This window comes from Odontesthes bonariensis, chromosome 12 (genome assembly GCF_027942865.1).
Source record: "Odontesthes bonariensis isolate fOdoBon6 chromosome 12, fOdoBon6.hap1, whole genome shotgun sequence".
NCBI lineage: Eukaryota > Metazoa > Chordata > Actinopteri > Atheriniformes > Atherinopsidae > Odontesthes > Odontesthes bonariensis.
In genome coordinates this window covers 21530846-21556279 of record NC_134517.1, presented here as the reverse complement: position 1 = coordinate 21556279, position 25434 = coordinate 21530846, and the positions used below count along the sequence as shown (strand labels likewise).

General features: G+C 39.8%; 1 protein-coding gene across 1 annotated transcript in view; it reads right to left on the bottom strand.

The window, feature by feature from the left end:
* Positions 1 to 8141: 8141 nt before the first annotated feature.
* LOC142396677 (obg-like ATPase 1) overlaps positions 8142 to 25434 on the bottom strand; it is a 45494-nt gene continuing 28201 nt past the window's right edge. The window contains exons 7-11 of the mRNA XM_075479678.1: positions 25087 to 25184; positions 14853 to 14993; positions 14201 to 14297; positions 10693 to 10815; positions 8142 to 8646 (exon numbers count right to left, since the gene is read on the bottom strand). Of these exons, the coding sequence (XP_075335793.1) occupies positions 8545 to 8646; positions 10693 to 10815; positions 14201 to 14297; positions 14853 to 14993; positions 25087 to 25184 (561 nt within the window). The 3' untranslated portion in view covers positions 8142 to 8544. The remainder of the gene's footprint in view (positions 8647 to 10692; positions 10816 to 14200; positions 14298 to 14852; positions 14994 to 25086; positions 25185 to 25434) is intronic.

Sequence of the window (25434 nt, the reverse complement as noted above, 5' to 3'; positions counted from 1 at the left end):
CTTAAAAAAAGATGTATCTAGGCAGTAGCGAATTAAATGAATAGAGCATTCCTATGCTGATAGCACTTTATTGTAATATTAGAGATATTTTTTTTTCAGATTTTACCATGACATGCTTACTGCCAGCATGGCAGACTCAGGTTGCTTAGTATACATTTTATCAACGGAGGAAAAGTGGTGCAAACAAAACCAGTCAAAAACAACACAAAAAATTTGAACCCTTACTTTTAAATGAATAGATTGTGTCTACGTGTGTTGCTCTCATACTTATAACTTTGCTCACTCACATTCACCAGAAATATCCCAAAAGAAGGCTGTGTTGCAAAAAGAAAGGATGCTACAGACGGTAATAGTTTTTACATAGAAGTCTAAGTCTAAGGTACATATAGTCTACATAGAACGACTTTCATATTCAAGTGTATCCTTATTGTATCCACAACTTATATGATTGGTAGCTGTAGTCTAATTGCATATTTTCTTCTCTCTAACTGTAACTGATCATAGTCACTTTTATTTTGCAAGATTTAAATAGCTGCTCTGCAGCAATCGTCATGCTCTGTGGTTAACCCATTGTGTCCTGGAGTGACATATCCATCACGTTACCTTTGCAGCCTGTGACACACACATCAACATTATCAAGGCACTTTTAACTATTACATTTTTTAAAAATTATTGATAAACACGCGGGCAGAATTATTAATTTAAGATCAAAACAGCGAGTTTAATCTCCCAAGTGTTTTTGCTTCATGTTTCTAGCTTCTTCAGAGGCTAAGAAATGAAGGCACCACATCACCACAGCCTTTCGCTATCAAATTCCTGAATCACAATAACTTGTCCAGATGTGCCCTGCCAACTTTTGCAAAGAAATACTTATTCTTAATTCTCGATTGTATATTTTTTGATGGAAAAAATGTAATTGAAATTCATCTAGACATTCAGTATCCACTGTAAATCCTGTGAGAAAAGGTAGAAACACATGATGCTCGCATCACTGGAATTACTACAAATGTCTGTAACAGCAAGAGATCCAACCTAAACAACTATTAATATATCTTGTCCCCAGCATTTTTCCTCTGACTGCTTAAAGTAACTTTTTTTTGGAAACTTTGCTATAGGTCAGAAAAGCTGGCAAAGATGGCAAAGTTGCTGCAGGACTGCATGTGAACTAGGCAGTTTACAGCTAAATAAAACAATGATCCTGATCCTATCTTTAAGAAATGTTCAAAAGATTAATGCTATGCTGCTTTAATTAATTAATTTCTGTTGGTAATTCTGTCAATTCTTTACAACAGTTATGATGCAGAACCTCGGTAACAGGACAATTGTTTGCATGTTAGAGCCCTTGATTAAGGTTTCCAAAGCCAAAGTATGCCTGGAATAAATCAATAAAAATGGAAAGAAATGAGGAAGAATTTTAAGGCATTTCTTCACTTGATCATCATGGTCTTTGAGAGCTGTGAAGGACACAGTGGGAACATGTTTCACCGAGACCTGGCTGCAGGGACAACTGTAACACCTCTCTACGCAGCTTTAAGACTATGTGGGCAGACAAGGAGATAACAGTGAAAGAGGAGGATTACAGTGCTTGTTAACAACAGATGGTGTAATCCTGGACATGTCACTGAGAAGGAGCGTTTCTGTACCCCAGATGATGAACTGTTGGCTGTGAGTTCCTGTCCATGTTGTCTACTTAGACACTTCATTTGTGTTACCTGCTGGCGCTGTGTGTGACATCATTAGCTAAGTTTTTGCCAAGCTAAAAAAAACAACACCCCAGTCCATTCATGGTGATCCATAAAGATTTCAACCCCACCTCTCTCTGCTACACTTCAAGTTTCTAAATATTTGTCAGCTGATTTTTCTCTATTTTATTTAAATTCATATCAACAGCATATCTTTAATGATTATCTATACCACAGCAGTGCAGTCTCCTTCTGGGGATTATTAAAGTATTATCAAACTGAATTAACTTTAGAAAGGGAAACCTGCAAAACTTCTTGAATTAAAGCAATAAACTGTACAATCGGTAAACATATTAGATATGTGTATTCTGGCCATCATGAAATTTGGTCTTTTTCTTTCACACTTAGTTTAACTTAGACAGATTCAAACAGCAGCAACTACAACCACAAGAGAAGTTAATACTTCATCCAGGCGAAATCTGTGTATATGCACATTTATGAGCAAAACCACTGAAAAACCAATAAAAATATTATTTGGTTGAGACAAAAGCAAAGGGATCTTTGTTATCTCAAAAATTTGAAGCTCATGAAGAATGTTTTTTTTTATCATTATTATTATTATTATTATTATTTAGTAGCCAGATTGCCCTCAGGAACAGTTTTTTTGTCTATTCCTACAGAAGTTCCCTCTCTCCAACCATTCTCACATCAGTATTTCACAGTTTATGATTGAATTAGATTTTTATTTAGTGATAGCCTGCCAGAACTCTGTGATCCGACACCGTTTTTTACAAGGTGTGTAACAAACAGCTGTTACTAGATGTGAATTAACTGATATAATAATATAAAGGAAATAATCTAAATAGTGCATTTGACAATTAATGGCATTGATGAAGATACTCTTAATATGGATCGTTTAGGTCATGGCTGATATCGAGCCGGTGGATAAGTTCAATAAAGGTAAGGGAAAATTCTTATTCAAAACTTTCCCATGATGTCATTTATCCTCGCTTATGTTTTTGATAACTATTTGTGACATTTTTGTACTTGTAGATAAGAAATTTAGGAGCTTTTTGTGTCGATATCATTAGAAAAAATAACACAACCTCAGCTTGTATTTGACTGGATTTGTTGCCCTCCATCTGACTGCGCACATTACAACATTGTGAAAGTGCATTGAAATGAGAGCCTGCATGCTATTGTAGGCACTCTTAGGCTGTGATGCTATCAGGACCCCACTTCTGAGTATTATTTGTGGTGTGTCAGTTCCTCACAGTGCGCGACGGCAGTGAGGCTATTTCTCCCAACCTTCAATTCAAACTTGGCCCATTACAGCCAGACTACAAAAGCACTTTCTGTGCACTCAGGAGCTCACTGCAGTGAATGGTGGATATTTCCAATCACTCTGCTGTCAATCCAAGTGTCAGGTAAACACAGGCCAATGGAAACAGCTTTAGAAAAACCTTGCCGCTACGTCTGTCGTACTCCACGAGTCCTTGGAAACGGATCAACAATTTCTACAAAGACCTCCAAGTTAAAGCGAAAAGTCAAATATCCTAAAAGCAATACAAATGCAACTTAGTGATGGACGCAGTGGTCTACAGAGACGTATAACTTTCATCGTGTTTGTCTTCAGACCTGTGAGTGTTGTGTTCAGCTGGAGCTGCAAACAAAAGAAAATGAGAATGTGCTGACAGACCTTGTATTCACCTCATAAGAGGAACCTGATGTCTGCGGGGCAATTACTCAGTGGGATCTGTAAAGATTCAACATGACACATATCACTGTAAAAAGGGACATCTATGAGTCAATGCATGAACTTGGACCTTTTTCTTTGTCATTTTCCTTTAGAATTATGTATTTAAAAAAAGCTATGCTTTATTAACATAGCTGCATGCAATTTTTCTTAAAAATAATAGAGGAAAAACAACAGTATGTAATGTAAAGGCCTTTCTCATTTATTATAAGAGCTGACATAGCCTCAGTGGCACGTTGCAGAAATAAGAAAGATAACTGAGTGAGTCCATAATGGCTCAGAGTGTTTCATATTAACATATTGACAGTTGTTTTCATGAAGGCCAGTCCAAGACACAGTGACCCCACAGAGAGAAACTGCCCAACTGGTGGCACCATAAATGGGACCTGAGACTGAAAATTGAAACTGGTGCAGCATGAAGACGTGTGGACAGAATATCAAATATGTTTAAGAGACAACTCAGAGGCACCTGAAACAGAAACAATCATATGTTTCTTTGTCTTGTGTGCTTACAGTAGAAGCGATAGCTATAGGAAGCCCACTTTTGAGCAGTTTTCATGATATTAAACTAAAAAAGACAGAAAGCTTAATTAATGACAAGCAGGAAAACACATCAGAAGTATGAAAACTGATAAATCAACAGAACAATTTTACTAAAAAATATACAGCACTTATAGTACAGGGTAACATAGTTAACATTGATTCAAGAGTGCAAAGAATGCTGAAAACTGAACCTTTTTTTTTCCAAAAAAGAGGGAGCAGCGTAAAATGTACATACATATTAATTGTTGAAACTCAGAAATGCCACTCTTTTTTGAAAATATGCACTTTTTCTAAATTTCAGCTTTCAGAAAAGTCAAAGAAAAATTTCACAACATAATACTGCAAATAATTTAGATGTTTCATCTTCTTTGGTGTTTGCATGTTCTCCCCGTGTATGCGTGGGTTCTCTCCGGGTACTCTTCCTCCCACTGTCCAAAAGCATGCATGTTAGGGTAATTGGTGTCTCTAAAATTGTACAAGTACGAAAAGCTAGTATTGAATGGTCATGATCCTCACAGCATCCAAAACTAATACTATAAATTGTAGAAGGGCATTACTAAAGCATTGTCTGTGAACACAGGTCATTACTGCTACAAGTAGGCCATGCTTGTTTCAGCAAGATAGAGCCAAACTAGTCTGTGCAAAAGTTACAACAGCACGGCTCCATAATAAAACATTCTGCGTTCTTAAATGGCCTCAATTCAATTTCAGATGTTGTTCCTCTCTGTTCCCAAATGCTTACTGTGCAACACAGTGCTCCAGTTTACTACTTTAAAAAAAAAAACCTTTAAAATTTTTACTACTAAAAATAGGGCCATGGAGGAAAACATTCACAAACAAATAAACCTAAAAAATGTCATATTAGGTCAAGCCATATATAGTAAATAATACATCATGTGCATGATGAGAGCTGCATTAGAGAGCTGTGTAGTTTGTCAGTGGTTTCAAAACTGAAGAGCATCCTCGTGTTATGCCTGATGTTTCCTGCCACTGACCGGCGGAGTCTGTCACAATTCAGGTAAAGATGGTAAGTGCTTGTGTTTTTTTCAGGCTTTTTGCTCAATTTCTTTTCGACTTGTATTTGGAATTTTGGAAAAGACAAGTGGAATTTTGAGTCACAACTGGTCGGCAGTATATGTTCTTAGGTTGATAAAATAGTGACGCAGTAAACAACTGTATTTGGCAAAAGTAGTCCAGTGAGTTACGATGCTGTGAATAGGGTTTGAAAAAAACTTTATGAACTTGTGAGATATAGTTGTTTTAGATTTGCTCTTCCAAGGCTCCATTCTGAGTAGCTATTGGCAAATGTTAACGCTCTGACTGCTGACTGCTGAAGGTAAGAAATTGACACACAACCCCACTTAAAGATGAATTCTTTTTGGTATTATTTAACTGAATTGAATTGATTTGAGTAGACAAAGTGTCCCAACTTTTTTTTTTTGATACAGAGTTGTATGATATATCTTAAGTTTCTCCATGTGGAGGTATAGATTGGGTTTGTCTGCAGAAAAGCAGATTTAAAGATTTACAAGAACAGATAGTTTATTAGATAAACATAAAGAATATTTAGTTCCATGTTTTAACATTAAGGTGATAGTTAGTGATGCTGCATCACATTGAATCCTAACATTTTACCACCTCCTCGTGATTGTAGATATATGGGACAAAGAATATGAAACATCTCTCCATTTATTGTGTTTTCCGACCCGATGAGTAATATATAATTTAATGCACACAGCCCCAAAACTTAGATGTTTAGCTATGGTGTTGAATTTCACTTGATTTTACAGGTGTGCTGTTTTTATAGCAATAATTACAGAGAATAACAGAGACCAAACTCCACAGGGTTAGATTTAAACCCTCCTGTCTAAGTTTACTCTGAGCTGTTTATTGTATTCTCTTCACTCAGCATTGCACTGACAATGTGTCATCCCCCTGACATTGACAACAGTAAATCAGAGTAGAATGCTGTGTCATGGTAGTACAACACCAATGAGAGGAAACTGTCGTTTAAACCCTCAAATGTGAACATTAACTGTTATTTTAGTCAAATCTCGGTTCCGTGTTTATTCAGTGTCTATTCTGTGTGCAGCACATTAAGTGAAATCACACAATAGCAACAATTACAACATGGTGACTCTTTTATTGTTGTCCAAAATAGCAATAATTTCCTCTCTGTAATAATAAGATACAGTGTGTTTGTAATAACCATTGAATTTCCCAACACAATCCCCTGTGCATAGTTACGGCTCTGAAAAATGCCACATGTTTATTTGTTATAAGTCCTACACTCTTTTTTTTCTGTGAATTCTTCAAAGGTTTTTGGTGAGTGTGTGATTTACAACAGCAGGCCGCGGTCTGTTTTGTTGGGTGTGTGTTTTAAAGCCAGCTTTCCACTCTCTGCTCATCTTGGTTTGATGCCACTGTGGTTTGCCTCAGAGCAGAGTGGCACCACTTGATTGATGGTGCTGACAGAAGATTTCTACAGAAATTCTGTCACATTTCTGGGCTCATTTTATGAGTCCTCGCAGGCAACTTTTACAGTCCACTTACATAACGACAATGGCTGCAAAGACCTAAATGTATATATGCTTTCACAATGGTGTTATGTTTGCACATACAGTCCATTAGAACTATATGTGTAATGGTACTCAATGACGTCAGGACAGAGAAGACACCCAATTAGCTTCTAATTCAATAATTCTTGCCTTAACTGTGACAGAAAAATGATTGGTATCAAACCCTGAAACAGCATGTTGAGGTTGTGCTTACAGAATGAGAAACTCATATAAATTCATATATGGGGGGGGGGGATTCTAAATAGCTTTATTACTTGTCCTGAAAAGATTTATAGGCACTTTATGAAAAACAAAATTCTCTACCACCCAGACCACTGGGAAGAACTCATCAATCCTTGAGCCTCAAAACTGCAGCAAATGAATGATCTTCTGTGTGGGGTTTAGGTTGGCCAACGCCACCACCACCACCCTGAGAGGAATGCAAAAACACTTTTGTCTCAAGACCCCATTGTACTCTCCAGAGGATTTGTATGGTTTCACTTATAAAACAGTCAACTAAAGCCTGTTGTAGAAGTATTTACAGTATATGAAAGCTGTAAACGCCGGTTCTTCCTTTTGTCTGTTGTATGAAATTTGAGTGATTAAAATAAGTGGCTGACGCAAAGCAAAATAAGCTTAATGTTATTTGATACACATGTTGTCATCTGCTATTGTTTCCAAATAACCACAATAAACAGTATGATATACTTTGCCATAGATCTCAAACTGTAAAGACTATAATCCACCTTATTTCCATGACAAACACTATTCTTTGTAGTGCTTGCACAGGCTCCATAAAACATCACATCCAAAACTTTTATATAGAATATTCTGCCTGTAAAATGACCATTTTCATTCAATCTTTTTGTTCCCATCAAATGGCCATTTTTTTTCTCCCTCTGCAGTCTTAATGGTTACAAGATATTCAGCGAAGCACTGCTGATCTACAGCTCTTTTGTTCGGGCTCCCACCGAGAATACAATCTTACTCTGGAGCACCGCGGCTGCAGCCGTGCAATTCCATCAGCATAAATGCTTCACAAACACTTGCACAAAAAGTATAGGGGCGAGAAAAACACTACTTCAGACAACAGGAATTTGTTTTCTGGTTGCACTTGTGGATTGTATCAACTTCTATTTTCATGCCATACTGAATATCCTTAAATGTGGACTTTTTGGAGGAAATACAGTTTGGATTAATATTTCTGTTATTTATTTTGTCGATGTACCTTTGCCCTCATTGTTCAGGGATAAGTGTGAAAAACTATGAAGATAACAAACACGCTGTCCTGTCATTATTTAGGGATTGTAGAAGAGAAAACACATCTTCAATAATGTGATAGAAATTGAATATGAAAGGTTACAAATAATTAAAGTGACCATTTCCTTTGGCAAAGACAACTGCATCCTGCATGTGCCCTTCCAAAATCAGCATCACTTAACAGATTTAATTATAATTGTCCCCCCCTATGCTACAGTCAATGTCAGCTGTGTCTTTTAATTCTCTAATCAGTGGTCGGCAGGACCGCTATCACCATCCCCATGCAGCTCCCCACTCAATACAGACATCCCAAAACACACACAGACTGGTTTTGTCAAATGTTTTATTGAGTGTAGACATCTGGCCTACTGTAAAACATGTATTATCTGTAGAAGGGAGAGAGGAGCAGGTGGCATTGTCCCCACTGTCAGCTGTGTCAGTGCTGGCACCCGTGATGGAGATTAATGAAGTATCTGGAGAGTAATATGCTCCTTCAAATGCTGCTACAATTTGGAGTGGGGGCCGATCCTGATCTTAAATAGCGAAGCTGTCAGAGTTTACTGAACCTGTGTTTTGGCACATGAGGTGCGATTTGATCCAACGGAGCAGGAAACAAAAGTTAGACAGCCCCCACCCCCACTCTCTAAAGAGAGAAAGAAAGGAAAAAAAGAAAGAAAGAAAGAGAAAGACAGAAAAAGGCAACGACGCCGTCATTTATGTAAACAAACATTTTGGTTTTTTTGTGTCACTTCTTCTTTGGTGCATTTGGCGCGTTGAATTTGAAAAAAATGATGTCTCCGTCTTCAACAGTGTAGTTCCGTCCCAGTTGTCTATATCTCCCAGCTGCCTGTAAGATTACAAAAGAGCTGAATCAAAACAAGAGAAAATGCAAAGTAAATTGTGATGCATGGTTATAGACTATTGTAAATTTTAGCTTTTCACTTTTGGATTAAATAAAATGCATAATAGTCCAGTGTATTGCAAGTAATAACAGAAAACAGAAGCGAGAGATTAGTTTCCAGTCTATTTAGTCACTTATGATAGCACTTGCAAATGTCATACTCATGTTCATCTATGAACACACACACACAAACACACACAACTGCATGCATGTTTTGCTCATGGGGTGCCTGAATTCCTACTGAGTGAGTAATCCTCTCTTCTGTCCAATTCAGTTTCATGTGCACAAGCACAAAATGTTAATACGTCTTTGATTATAACACTATGAAACTTCTCAAGGAAACTAAATAAGTTCTAACATTTCTTTTGTATACAGTAAGTGTTTGTTCTTCCCGGCAAACTCAAAATAATTGACTTGAAGTGCTAATACAGACAGGTTTATGCATTCTGGTTCTGCACAGTGCACAATTAATTAGAAGAATCAATGTCCCTTTAAAGGCTCAGGAGACCATTTAATCCAAGCTCAATACCACCAGAAACACTGGATGGAGAGGGAGACAGGGGAGAAAAAAAAAATCAATGGCTATTTGTGATTCCTGAGTATGTATTAAACCAGACACGTCTAACTGGTTCATTTGCACTTGAAAGCAGCCATCTGGAGCAGCAAGCTTGGCTTAAGCAGATATGATTACTAATAATGTGATATCCCCGCACACTGGCCCTATTCAGGCAGCCTATTCCCACAACTGGCATTAAATAGCATGGACTTAATGCCACAGTCAGAAATGCTCCATGTTCTTCTGAGGCTGCAAAAGGGATTAGTAAGAGAGCATGCAGTAAGGACCTGACACTCTGATCACAACCTCAGATAACAATGGTGAAACCCCCAGGGACTGACAAATTTCACTCTACGTTAGCAGCTTATGGAGGGTGTGGACAATACACTGCCACTGCATAAAATATCAAATATTTAGGGGGAAAAGGGTTTGAATAGTAAGAAGGTTTCTATGTTTTTTTAGTGCTTCAATTTCACACCGGTCCCCACGGGGCCTTTGTGCTACCATAATTACATTAGTTGAGTCTGTAAGTGGGTACATGAAGTTGATGGCACTGATAGAGGGATGTCAACAACGTGGCTTACAGCTGCTGCTCACAAGAGCCACGCAGAGCAAAGTTAGACCCTTCTGCTTTGATTCGAATAACTGAGAATTCAATTGAGTTTTGTTTTTTTTAATCTTGTGGAAATTTAGGTTTTAGAAAGCGGTGAAAAGGCATCCTACAGGGTTAAATAGTTGATGTTAAATTTTGTGCTGTCAGCTTGCAGATTGAAAACTAAATTCATTTAAACTTAGAGCAGGAAAAGAAGGCACTTTCATGCATTTTGCAGTGTACCAGCTGCAGTTGCAGCCTAGTTATTGTCTTCACAATTTCAGCATGAAATCGGTTATTACATTTGACAGGGGTGTGCACATGAGCAACCCACAGCACAGTTAAAAGGTCAAAACAAACGCAGTCCATCGTAAAAGTAAGATATGCAAGTCATATTTCTGTGCTACCCATCCATGAAGTGGTCCTTATTTAAGGAATTTCACACTTTATTTAACTTGCCGCTTTATATCACTGTCACATGCCTGCAGCGGCTTGGGGATTTGGCCACGGAGAGCTCTAAGCTAACAGTGCACTCTATAGATCTGATAAATGCCTGGTGAGGTGAAGAAGTGATTCCTCTGAGCGACAGTGCTGAGCCACAAGCAAGCACTACCATCAGCCAGTTAAGACACATTGTGATAAAGATATGCACAGCTGGTGCACAATGGCAGTGTTTAGAGCCAGAATCAGTTGGCTTGTCAGGAGTGGTGCTGGAGTGTGTGCAGTAATTTCTTCCCCTGAGTAAAGGTGAAGAGCAGTTTTCAGTCGGAGCTTTGTGGTGACTGTCAGCTCCACTGATCACAAGAGACTTCCCCTCATCTCCTCCAGTACTCTGACTGCTCACCTTGACAGCGTTCTCGCTGCCTTCCTCTTTAAAATCCTGGAATTTCATTACTTCTGCCATAATGAAGCCCTTCTCAAAGTCTGTGTGGATCTTCCCCGCAGCCTGTGGAGCCTTAGTTCCCTTCTGTCATGAGGAAGGAAAAGAGAGGACAAATGAATTGTTTTGGAGAAGATGGATTACAGCATGCGAGCGACATGGTGTTTGATAGGGTGATAGCGCCGGGATCGCTCTGGGGGTGTTTTTCAGACGGGGGTATTCTTGCCTCGGTTCTGATTTCTGGATAGCTTTCCACTCGGCTGTGCCCTGCTAGGGCAGCCTGGACACCGATAAGGACCCAGCGCTGCTATCAATGCCTTCTGATTCCCATTCTGTGGTGGTATTGATTTCTGTCCAAGCAATCTTGCCTCATTGTGGGTCGCTGCTCAGCTCTCTGGTCATGACAGCAAGAAGACCCAGTGTTGCAGTGAGAGGCCGGGGTGGTATAGACCTCACTGCATCAGGCCTCACTATTGTGACACACCAGGCTTTGGTAATTCAAATTCATTTCCAACCATCGGTAATATTACACTGTGGTAGATGTAGTGCTGTGTCTTTAAGTGGATATTTGTCTTTCAAATCAAACCTAAATGAACAGCTTAATTGTTGCGTACACTTTTTTTTTCAAAATTGCCTTGAATAACTCTGATACTCTCAAAACTGCTAACAGATCAAATGTGCAATTTATATGCTGCGCAGAAATGACAAACGACCCAAACGTGTGACGTGGCTCCTCTGTATCATCCCGATTCCTGCCTTTCGACCTGCTCGCTCTTTCTCTGCTCCGCAGCTCCGCGCTCAGGAGCTGTTGAGCAGTTTTAATTATGTATATAATCAGGTTGGGGTCAACATATTTCATGCCACAAGAATGATGTGCATTTAATGACTCTAATACATTACCATCTATTTGCAATTTCATTGACGGAGTACTTGTGAGTTTAACTACCATTAATCAGCATCAAGGTTTGTCTATCTGGAGAAAAAATAGATTAAGGGAGGGATTTTTTTTCATGTGGCACATTACAAGAGATCCACATTGTCCTAGTTAAGAGCTATGCAGAGCAGGCTGATAGATAATGGTCACCTCGAGGCTGCCTAATAAAGCATGTTAAAGGGCTTAGGAACACGACATTACTGAGCGTAGTTTTTACAATGCAAGATGTATTGGCTTAATATAGTTACTCACTGGTGCTTACCTGACTAAATGCCCCTCACACACAATCAAGGCTGCCTGTAATCACTTATGGTCAGGAGGACCAGCCTGTTTTTGAGGATGCCTTTGATGTGTTTTGGGACTTTTCTGTAAATTGCGAGGACATCAGTCATAATGAGACAAGTGTGCGCTTGAACCCGGTGATGTCATCTGACTGAAACCTAATGTATCCTGTTTTCAAAGGGCAAAAACAAAGCACCTCATGTTCTCCTGAAGACTGTCGACAGTCGGAGAAGACAGAGCAAAGACATCGAACAAAAGTTGCGTTCAAACTTTTTCATGATGGGTTTATTCAGTATAAATGTGACATAATATTTGGCGAGTCGTGTACAGGTGGATGGTCTTTGAAGTTTGGTATTCATGTCATATTATGTGGCAGAATTATTTAATTTTCTTATCAGTGAAAAAGAAACAGGATATTTATTTTAACTTTCTATCATTCAGACTGATATCAAGCTAAAACTTTGAATGTTGTTTCTTTATCCTTTGTATTTACCACATTTCATCTTCTCCAATATAGATAGATAGATAGATAGATAGATAGATATCTTTCCTATATTTTGGAGGAGGGAGTTTTTTTTTATTCTAAGAAAAATGCTGAGCGGATTGTAAATGAGTAATATTTGAACAACACAGATATAACTAACTTTAAAAACAGTAGCTGGTCCTTGAGAATAAGCTAAATTGAGTTAAAGCTCCCATTAAATGATTGGTAAAGTGATATTTACTTCTGAATGTTCACATGTTTTCTCTGAAAACAGAAGCTGGGGGCGATACGACCCCTCACTGAAAAGCTCACTACTCTGATTGGTCAGCTCTTTTGGCCTGAGCAGGCACCACCCACCGTTTTACATCAGCACTGCTAAAATGAGCGAAAGTGTTTAACTGGACACAAAATTACAACCGTTGCCCCTGGGTAGTAATGAATTTTGTTACATTTTCCAAGAAATGAAAAAGTCTACAATATCAGTAATAATACCCACAATACAACATATACATATACAACAATACACTGGCGTGTAGGTGACATATATCAAGACATATAAAAAACACCTGCTAAATTTCTTCTCTTGAGGACTTTAATTGTCCTCTAGTATGATGTTTTTATTTATAACTGAGACATAATCCTGAAAATAAAATGTATTTGTTTATTTATATAAAAAATAAATCTTAAATATAATTATTTGCATTATTAACTAACGCACCGAAACGCACCTTCTTTATTTGTGATTTTATTTTTTACACGGACAACAATGTAAATAAGAACTCAAGCAAGTGTCTCAGACCTTTCTTTGATTACTGCCTCCAAATGAACTGAATTCATAGCAGCCTATTTAAAGATTTTGAATACACTAAAATGTGAACAGTGAAGAGACTCAGATTTGGGGAACAAAACAATAATGATCCGCTTGGTGACAAGTTCTTTGAATAGATGCCATTTTGGAAAATTGCAATACATTTTGAAAATGTGCCTCTATCCTCAAATGGATATGTCACGTTTATAGGATTGAAAGCTTTCTGTATTGCGGCAATCTGATGTCAAATTATATGAAAAAACGAAGATGACTGCATGTGACAACAGAGTCCCATCTTTAGTATCTAAAAAAAGTTATTCAGAAGTTACTTTAAACCACCCATATCCACTTATAAATCGTAAGTCAGTCAAACATCCTATTAGATCTGCACTTTTATCAGCTCTAAGAAATCATTTATTTTTAAAAAAACACACAATACCAACATGCAAAGCCAACATCTGTATTGATGTAAATCCTGCGATCCCATTGCACAAAGCTCTCGGCGGGCTGGGCTCAGTAAACTGAGACACACAGGGAGGAGGAGCCCCCAGCAAGGCCCACAAACAGTCGAATGAAAAGCGACATCAATTTTGGCACAGACAACCTCCGTCACACAGATTAGGCAGGCACAATGCACCGGCTCCTTATCTCCAGCGGCAGGAGGAGGGCAGGCAGATCTGCACAGGATGGAAACATTCTCATGGACGTAATGGGCAAAATCAATTGTTGCCCTCCTCAATCAATGTAGCCCCCACTTTCACCGTTCAGCAGCTCACCAGTAATTGAAGTTATCCTTGGCCTGTAATGACTAGCTAAAGCACAACCATGACAAAGTTGAAAGTGTGTGATATCAGTGTGGGTGCCAGCAGGGTGGAACGTGGGATACTGTGCGTATTTGTTTGTGTGTGTACATCTGGTACACACACTCACACATGTATGTGCGCAGAAGGCAGCTGGCTCTTACCCGAACGGTCCATGCACGGACCTCATCTGGTCCGGCGGTGAAGAAGTATTCCAGCTGCAGGACTGCGTAGCCTGCCTTGATGATCTTGCTCAGGGAGCTGGTGGAGAGAAATTTAATCTTGAATCGAGGGGTCTGAACTGTTTTAGTATTCTTTATTGCCACTGAAGCCTGCACAAAGTTCACCTCAGCAGCAGCAGGACACCATTCATTCCAATACAAACTCATTAAGTGAATAAGATGGGTCACTTTGTTTCACATAAGACATTCAGTACTCCAATGGTTCCTCTGATTAATTAGAGCACTTGTAGACTCATTTAACATTTTTAAGAATTCAACCCAATGCTTCTTTCTGAGCTGAGAGGGGAGAAAAAAAAAATCCCCTGTCACAATTTTTCTCTCCATAGAGGTTTTCACACGAGAACAATAAACCCAAAATGCCTAAGTTATAATTATACCTACAGATGACAGATGACAGTTAAAAACTTAATTTAGAGGAAAACCCTTTGACTGAGTTGTTCAGTAAGAAGAGGGATCCTTTGCTTTATAATGGTAATTACTCTGCCATTTATTATTCCATCAGCACATGCAATTAAAGGAGTGCATGGAAGACACAGCTGATGATAAAGTGTGGGGAGACAGAATGCTAATTAACCTCTGCGTCTTGTGCGCCGTGCAATACTTCTGCCTCTCCTCTTCACTACTGTCCTGTAGCTGGCTCTCCAGGTTGCCACTGAAGGGGATGACCAAGGCTCCGGGGTCGTGGCTGTCCACCCACTCCTTGATTTTCACCAACCTGATGGAACAGTAGCCACAAAGCAGCCACAAAGCTCAGTGGAGGGACTTTAACATAGAGGCATTCTTTGTTAGCTTAGGCATGAGTGTTTGCAGGGGACCGTTGTACGACTTGCAGAGATAGCTGAAATTGACTTAAAAATGAGGAATGCAGATCCTTTGCTGAAGTAAATGAGGCACAATGGAAAGTATTAGTTTATAATCCTACATGTAAATTGTGTGTTGTGTCAGAATTGAAACCGCCAATTTTGCATAGTGTGTGTTTATCTACTGAAGATTCCTTGACAAAAACAGAATGGCACAATTTTACTCCACCTGCAGGTGTTAGATGAGACTTTAAGTGCTTGATAACAAAATCTCTTCTGTTGAGCCTCCTGTTCTGCTTGAATATGATATAAAAGTGCAGTCAGCACAAATTTTGAGTAAAATAGATTAAAAAAAAAAAAAATTTTCAACAACACCACCATCTCTGAGTCATTGTTTTTTTAGGTTGATATTTATGCTCTTGTCCACAGTTTAGATTTAAACTCTTCCTGTTCCACTCTGGCCTAAACCTGAGAATGTTTTCAGGTGGATGTTTTAAAAATTAGTATAGAGCTTAAGGGTTTAAGTGGGCAATTGGCTTTTGAGTTCAGAAGCTGGTCATATTTATGAAAAACAGCCCATTTAATCATAATCATGAATGTAGCAGGATAAAAAAATAATGACGTATTCCTCTGAAATATAGGTGTGTAGAAGGGAAAAAAAAGCCTAAAATTAAAGTACTTTGGAGCTTACATTACAAAACACAGTCAAGGTTTTGCTGTTTTGCCTAATGTTTTACAATGGAGGACAATTACTTCACCTGCTGAGTGTTAAATAAACATTTACCGTAGAGCCAGGAGGGAGTGGAACAACTCACCCTAAGTGTTTCCCTACTTTTAAATGTCTTTGTCATTCTCTCAACCACCAGAGTTTTTCTTTTTCTTTCTGTCTTCCTGTTCAGCGGGACACCTGACATTGCAGGACAAAGATATCCTCACACTTAATGGTAACTCTCAGTCAGAACAATACGAGGGGGTTAGGGCAATTATGAGATTAGCCCCACAAGCTCTGAGGCTGGGATTGGACAGACTGCGAAGAACAGCATCACACAAATCCATTTTCACACGGCGGCTCCTAGGCTGGATTGATTCTAAGGGGTCCCTGTCATTATGTGTAATCCTAGTTTCCTGTTTAAAGCCCATAAGAATCAAAGACTGGGAGGAACCCAACCACCTCAATACCACATCTATTCCAATAACAATGTCACCGCTTTATCACCTGCAGCACCAGATCACTGCTCCTACCTAATGATTATCAATATACAACATACGACAGGGTAACAGCCAGGAGAAGAGCACAGTTTTGCTTTGACTGAATGTTTTTCACAACAATTTTATATGCCTCATATTACAGTTTGTCCCTCAGTTCAGATGCACATCTATTCAGAGACATAACCTGATATTTGCCTTTCTGTTCACATTGCAGATGGAGAGCTGATGTTTGAATGTCACCACAATAAGGTGGTAACCAAAGTCTCGTCAATAAAACGGAAAAATAGTCAAAGCCAAAAGCCTGAAAACATAGGAGATGGAGGGTGCGCCACAAGGGGAAAAAAATCCAATCTGAGATAATAACAGCTGTAGTTTGTCACTTTTAGCAGCACAGCTGTCTGTTTGGTGGCACGTTATTTGCATTCCTCAGGTATTGCGTTCTCTACAGGCGGCTGAATAATGATTCACAAATCACTCTCTCCACACCAGTCAAGGGCTGTGATCCATTGAATAGACCATTGTACCTGAGACTGTAATTGGTGAAGACTTGACAGAGCTGAGCCAAGGCAGCCAAGTAACAAAGAGGCTATTGGTAGAAGGCTGAGGGATGATTTTAATAATGTGAAGCCGAGACGGAGAATGTGAGCCACAAATGAGCACGGGGGTCTTTGGGTCCTTGCACTGAGTGACACGGGACCAGACAAACACCTTGCCCAGGGAACATGAAACACCCCCTTCCCTCAACTCCAGAAACAATACACTGTCAATTAAGAGCTTTGATGTGCCGTCAACACGACTCCCAAAACCAATTCTGTCAGCTTCACCGCTGCCTCCTGATGCTACTTTGCAATGTGTATTTATGTGCCCACCAATTATTTGTGTGAAATTTTATACGGATGTGTAAATCTGAGGAAATGCTTATTCAAAACATGCTTCAGATTTTTTTTTTTTTGTGCCAGTATATCTTTCAGTCATTCTACACGTGCATGCGGATGTGCGCGTTTCAAAGCAAATGCTTTCTGTGCATCAAGGCCAAGTCACGATGAGATATGCATGGGATCTCATCTTTCTGTGGCTTCAGAGATAGGATTGACTTTTTCTCAACACGCTGATTTACAGACTCATTCATTCTCCTTTTAATGTCAACATCTTTAAAGAAAACAAATCTATATGGCTGAGTGAAATGCAATAACAAAAACATGAATAAAATATCCCTTCATGCGGGCCCACGTTAAAAAAGCTTTTACAAGTGTGAACTAAGATCAGTAAGAAGGAGTGTGTAAGCGTATGTGTCTTGTCAGTCTCCCATTATGTCCCAGCACTGAGAGCCATCTCTCAGTGCTCTGTTAATAGAAAGATTCAGCACTTTCTGGTCTTGATAACCCTCTCCGAACAAATGATGCCTGAAATTTTTATTCTTTTTATAATGGAATTCCAATGGCCTTTGCTGCAAATCAAGTGGAAATTTTTGCATATCAAGTGGGAAAAATTAAATGTTAACCACGTTTTAATGTGATTAAGGGTGACAGGGACATTATTTCTGCTAATCATTCACCAGCATGAAGGCTCAAACAAGGCTAAAGCACAAGCCATGTTTGTGCTTTTGCTCATTGACTATCAAAATCAAAGAGAGAAAAATAGTTTGCCAAATAGTATGCACTTTTTTTCAAAATCGTTTTTGCATTACAAACAAATGCTGCAATATTGAGTTTGATGGTAAACTGCCAAATGAATATATTAAAAAAAAATCTATTAATGATTTTTATTAAGATCTATATGACTACAGAGACCTGAGCATTCTTAGTACTTATCACTTAGTACTTTGCATGTTTTACATAGTCAGAATGACGATATAGAATCCTTGGATTCTTGCTCTTATCTAAAACGTGCATGTATTATTGTTTATCGATATGAAATAAGAAAATATTAAAGCAATCCCATGAACCAACATGTTTATCTCACATTTAGACAAACAACTGCCATGTCATTTGCGTTAAACTTTATATTTGTCACCTGTTGTATTTTCAGTACATCAAAATTTTGAATTATTGTATACCGCAAATTGACAAGACAAAAAAGAAAAACAATTGGACCTTCCACAACAGACTGGCTCTGAATAGTGATGTCCCGCAGGGGCCACCCTCTGGAGCTTATTTGTCTTTTTGTGTGGGAATCCTGAGGAGGGGGATAATTCCTGTGTTTCTGCATGCCTGGGGCTTCCCTGTGCCTTGTCAGAGCTTTGATCTGCTTAAACGGCTCAGGAGGGGAAAACAATGGGAATTTCTAAAGTACAGGGACTACTACCTGAGACAATGGCCTGGGTCTGTGTCTGACATGCACTCATACAGGTTGGCTTCAATAATGAGAGCTGAGCCATTTAAACCTGCAAAAGGTGGGCCATCACCTCCAGTTCGAGTTCTCCTTTCAGATGCAATTGAATGCTGACAAACCAAAGGAGTAATTTGTGACCTAGGGCCTCGCTGACACACCCACAGGTGGAGGGCCCAGCACCTGAACCTGAGCCATTTAACTTATCTCTGCTGCTACAGCCTCATGATGCCATTAATCTGGTGTCTTCTCTATTTAGCTGGATTCCAACTTACACAGATGAGCAATTTAGGGGGTTATGTTGCTGTGGCACACAGCATAAGCTAACCCCCCCCCCCGCTTTTCCTGTCTCTGTTAAGGGAGACAGAAATGAGAGGTATGAGCTCATGGTGGCTTTTAAGGCTGGGAAGCCAGGGACTCTGCGGGATGCTTTTCATCCTCCCAGTGGTGAGCTCCTGAGCGACAAGAGTGCAGACGCTCTCTGCTCCCTGTGGCCACAGTCACATGGAAAGACATTACACATCGGTCTCTGAGAAGGGAGGAGGAAGGATCTAACGCACAGACAAACACACACACACACGATCATCAATATTATCAACTTCTTTCAATCTTCAAAGCAATCATGGGCTGGATGAAACAGAACATGGTGCACGCACAATGGGAGCAGCTTTAATTAAGAGCATCATCTCACATCGTATCTCAAACAAACCTCGAGGGTGTTCTGGTAACAAGCTTTTTAAAACAACTTTCCTTTCTTTGATAACTGCACCCATTAAATAGTGCGACTTTAAATGTCTGCACGTGACAGATGAAACCTTAAACCACCAGCCCCAGGTTTGTCTTTGAGATGTTTGTTGAGACAACGTTATCAAAGCTACAGCCCTTTTCAAGGCTATTTATGGGGGAAAGGGGGGTTAAAGAAAAATAAAAGGAAACATCAGAAATTCAACCCAAAGGAGTACATTCTGCATCACCCAAAATAATTCTCTATATGGGGTATCCATGCTGTCATTCATGGCAGTTGACTGGGCGATAGAAAATAAGGGGGCTGGGGTAGAGGGGGGAGTCATCAAGATGTGACAATTGTGACAAGAGCAGGCAAAGTGTAGCACTGAAGAACACCACACGGATTTCTCCATCTCTTCTTTTTTTCCAGGATGACAGCTTAATGTCTACCACATGCAATATTTATTCTCATCGTGTGTCAGACTGTCTTCTAGCTGTCCCAGGGAGTACAAAGAATGCCACTTATTAGAATAAAAGCAGAAGGAAGGTAATCAAGGACATATGTAACATCAGCCAATCATGCCCCCTTCCAATCCGACATGTTTTTTTTTTTCTTGTCCCCCATTCATAACAGTTCAACAATAATCCTGGTAATAAGCTTTCAGGAGCCGTATGTGGCAACACTAAATTCATTTATTTGTCTCATTAGGGCGGCCGAGGCTGCTGGCTACTCACTGTGGCGTGCCTGTTTGGTCTTATCATTATCAGAAATAAGATTTTACACAAAAAAAACCCTGCTCAACAAAGGCAGAGCATGAAAATGTATCATTAGACTGACTCGACTCTCTGAGACATTTCTTTTATTTCTGCAACGTGCCAAAACTGCAGGTTTTACAGGTGAGCAATTCCCCGTGTGTCCTCAGAGGAGGCAAGCATGTTGTCCTGCTGCAAAGGTGTGTAAATGCATTAAGAACAGTAGGGGACTCACTCAGCCTTTATCAGGCTTGCGTCTGATAAACGGGGAAGAAGTCACTGTTTGCATATGATTTTGGAGAGGAGAAACGAAGGAACAAAGAAGAGGAGAAGAAGTCTTAGCCCCAAGTTCAGGCTTCGTCTCATTAGTTAAACTAACAGTGTTGTTTCTAAGCTACACAACACATCAAAGACAATGGAGCGACATGCTACACGTCCACAGTGTCCTTTCATTACCTGAACAGGGGACAGTCAATAACTGGGTTAACTGAGCTGACAAGACTTTACATCTGTTTCAGTTTTATTATACAGTCTCTCCTGTTGTTTTCTCTCATTGAAAGCCAACTTGAGGCATCCATTAGGAGTGACTGTGGGCAGCAGGGTACACATCTTACCATGGGAAAGTATTTCTCAGGGTCACACACAGCACAATGAGAATGGACGACTGAGCACAAAATAAAAGGAAAGCATGTGATTGTATATCTGACACAAGCTTTAACTTCTTAGATAGAGCGTACTTAAACCTGGATGGAGCCAGCGGTTTTGCACTCAGTAAAGTTTCACTAAAGTTTATGGGAATTATGGTTTGGAATAGCTCAAGTGGGTTGCAATGACTGTCTTTGTGGACCGTCATGACAGTGAATCACAATGGTTCTTCCATTCTCAGACTTGAGTCTCACAATCTTGAGCGGAAACTGTTTGCAATAATAATCAAAAACACACTGTGTTTCTTTGAAATTAAAAAATGAAGGCAATAAAATGTGGCTTTTAATCTGAGCTTTTCAATGGATTATCTGTTCTGACTGGAGACAGAGTGCCACAGCTGGCTTGCCAGCTCCTCTCAGAGCCTCCTTTACTTTATCAGTGAAGGCTCCTCCTACAGGCAGACGTGAGAATCAGATTCAGGAGAGACAATTTTCTGCTCCTTCCTCCTCTTCAACAGAGGATGGATTGCTTCAAACTTGCCAGAGATATTACCTTATGTTTACACTGCACTGGCCGTCAGGATTAATTTACATTTTTATCACTGTTGAAGGACGGAATGCAAAAATTTAAATCACTGAATTTGTCCTCTTCTAGTTCTTGGCACTTCAGTGTAAATATCTATTTCCTTGCATCTTAAAATAAATATATAATACTGATATATAACCTTTTCATTAAAAAAAAGACTTTCCTCAAGCAGATATTTGTATTAGGTGCACTTGGGGTTTCAATAGCAACAGGATTGCATATATAGAGTTGAAATTAAATGCACTACAGTGTTTATTCTTAATGTACTGACAAATGTAACGGTGAATCCCATTGGTATTAGGGTATAACTACCCTGAGACAGCGATAGAAAGAAGTAGTTATTTTTCTAGATTTGTTTGTCTTAATCTTTTTTGCTGAAATGTTGACAAAAAATTAAAAATTTGAGCCTCATCTTTGAACTAATATAATTATTAAAGGTAGTAGAGGCCCGATAAGCCATTCACAGAGATCAATCCAATGTGATTAAAGAAATAAACTTCTCCAAGTTCTGACGCACACCGCTCATCTACTGTCTTTTCAAAACAACAGTGTTGTTAAATTGCTGATGAGCACGTGAGGATGGGAAATATTTTATGAATAACACAATGATAGGATAATACATTGGGAAAAATACTTTTGAATTAAATGTGCATTCGATTAAAGAGAGGCTGACTGGAAGAGCAGCTGCAGTTTGTAACTACTGTGGCTTCCTGGCAAAAGCATGAATAATACTGGGATGCAACTACCTAATGCAACACAGACAGTGAGGCAAATACGGTTCAAAGCGATGAAGTACAAAATAAGCTTTAAAACGGAGTAACAATAAGTTCAGACACATTAAAGAGAGAAGTGCTCATACCTATACCACACTCACACACTCGTATACAGGGAGAGAGACAAACAGACCCAGACCAACAGAGTTAATAAAAGCTCCAAGCAATGGTACCCTGCAGTTCTTCCACTCACCAGGAGAACCCACTCGGCAGAGGCACTCACAGACAGGTCACGCTTGCTGGTTTCCTTAAAGGTCAACTCATCTACTTAAGAGGCACCAATTTACTTTAATGCACATTGTCCAAAAGAAGAAAAAAAAATAAGCAGAAAAGGAGATGACAAGGAAGAAAAACATCCCGGCATATAGCTGGAATATTCTCAAGTTGCCAGTTACAAAAATATGGCTGCTCTTTGTTCTCTGAGGAAGAATAAATAAATGTCTGATATCAAACCTATTAAAAGAAATAATGACTGATAAAAGCGGCGAGGCCACATGCTTGTAAACTGAACAACATCTTAGATGACAAGTGAAAGATGCACTGGGCAGACTGCAGCCACCGCACCATCAACAGTGCTGTAATGACCTTCTCTATCACACAAACTATGGTATGTAGCGCAGGGAAATAGGCAGCTCACTGACGCCGTGGAAAGAGGAGAAAGCCTCTTGATAGACTCTTGTAGATGCCATTCCCTATCACGCAATGCCTCTCAGTCATAAACACATGACAAATGCAGCCTTAATCATTTTTTACGAGCGGGGATGTGCAGGGGGCAGTGCATGGCTGGAGGGGAGAGGGGAGCGGTGAGCAGCAGGCGGCCCCCTCTGCACAGAGGAGAGGGCTGTGTGGTAAAGTCTCCTCTGGAACATCACTCGGCCAGCGCGCCTTTGATCTCCACACCGCAATTACACCAGCATCCAAATGAGCATGGAGTCGCCTCTGAAACAGACTTCAAACATGCACATGTACGCATTCTCATACACATGCACTGTATAGGATTGGAGCCATGTGCTCCTCTCAACAGTAAATGATGTTCTGTCTCCAGCAGAGAACCTGAGGATGAAAGGAGGCCTTGCTCCTCGTCTGATCCCTCCATTAATGATGGCTTGCTAAAGCTAATACCGTGTATTCTTGTCTAAACAAGGACAGCTTGGTATGTGGTTCCCATACTCCAAACAGGATGATCTAAGTTGGTTTTGAAGGCTCACAATATTTGATAAGGACGCAATCATTAAAGTGTTTTAAAAGATGGTGATATCATAACTGTCTCTATAAATGCAATCAAATACACTAAATGAAATCAACTTAGTTGATTTTGGGCTCATGTTGGCCTTAATCTTGCTGGGCAACACACACTCAAGCAATTCAAATATAAAGCAGCCCCTGAGAAAAAAAAGAAAAAAAGAAAAAAAAAAGCATGCAAACCTGTGAAATGGCCTGAAAGGGTGTCCTGAGAGGTTTACAGAATTGGCTTATTTGCCTAATTCTGTGATTCACCATCGTTTCCTCAATGCATTTAGACTGAGATTGCAATTTGTCTTGCTGTTTGCTTTGAATAGTCCTTAACTGTACCATCATCTCAACTGTGCTGGTGGAAAAACACGGGAGCATGGCGACAGCCAAATGGCAGTCTGGCGTCTTTGCAGCAGTCTAGCTGCCATTAGGGCTGAGAGCAGCATTTATTGTACAATTAGGGCCAGCTAGATCTACCTGTAATCATCTCCATACAGGTGTGAGCCTCTCTCTGGACAAGGGAAGTGACTCATCACTTGTCAAACATCAACACTTTGATGTTGGCATTGTTCATCACCGAGCCCTCAGGACACCTGAGCACTACTGTTTGCTGTTTGAAACGCTCTTCAGATTTATGGCATTTCACACCGTAAAAAAAAGGAAGAAGGAAAAAAAACACTCACACACACACAAGAGAAAAAAAAACAAAAAACTCTTTTCCTGCTGATGACGGATGTTCCCCTCGCCATGAATCATTTGATTTACAAGCTCTTCCTCCTCCCTCGGTCTGACACTCGTACTTTTGTGAGAGAAACATTTAACAAACAGTCATAGGTAAACAACTTCTCTTGTAATACAATGCTGCCAAGGAAAGCAATAAATACAAATTTTGTGAAAAAAAATGACACCACAAGCCTTGAGGCCAATTGGAAAAGTGTGATAACAATCCACATGTTGGTTTTATTGACAAAACAGCTGTAGTGTGGAAAAGTAGCCCTCTAAGATATAATGGGTGTCTAACGCCAGCCCTTTGAATCTGCTCTCACCGCCACCAGATGACAACATTACTGTGAAATGTGTTTGTGGCAGGGAGGAAGATCACGGAGGTAGAAACACTATTTTCATTAGTGTGTTAGAGCTTCAGAGAGTTTGCAGCCTTGTCGTAGGTGGATGTGGAAGTTTTGTGGTTGTAAAGAGATGCTTTCAGAGCAAGACTAACAACATGTGAAGACAAAACCAAATATCTGGAGCAAAGCATTTTAGATAATATTTGTCACTATGAATCACTGGTTGCCTCCGGAAGATATTAATCACTTGTGTGGCTTCAAATGTACATGTGCTTGTTTTGTTGTCACTGAAAGCCCTCCTTCTCTTTGATATTAATATGAATATGAGAAATTTGATGGGAAATGAAGACCATATGCTAGTGTGTGTCTAATGAAGTGCAGGGGGAAAGTCTGGGGGCTGGTTGGGATTTGCAAAGCTGGATGTTGTGTTAAGAGTTTACTCATTGCCACCTCCAGGCAGATCTTCTCACGAAGATATGACCGTTCCTGCCAGCAGGAGACCACAGTCAGCCTCATGTGCCAGCACGTGAATACACAGGGGCAGGCACATACAGGTTTCATAGCCAACTGCGGGTGTTGTCAAAGTTAGTCAAGATTAACGTCAACTCCTTCCATAAGCAGAAGGAAAGCTCTGTGGTGGTGATTAGTTAGTGCAGTGAGTCTCCGGCGCTCTTCTTCTAAGCACTTACCATTTGTTTTTTTTCCTTATGTAGTCCTTCTCAGACAGATTAACGAGGTAGATCATTGGTTTGGACGTCAACAACAAGTATTTGTTCAACACTTCGATCTGTGAAAAAGGGAAAGGCAAGTTCTGAGAATCCACAGCTTTCCATTGTGGCCTTTGAGGACACAGACAGAGACAACTGAAGCCAAATGAAATGATGAGCACTGTGGGAAGCAGCTATGAAGCCTCTAAATAAAGATCAACATGGCCAAATGTTACTAGCTTGCATGAAAGTAATGTCAAAATACCCCACCCCCAAAAAAGGCTTTGCATAATTTTAACTTGTGATTTGCTCTGCCCAGAAGAGAAGTAA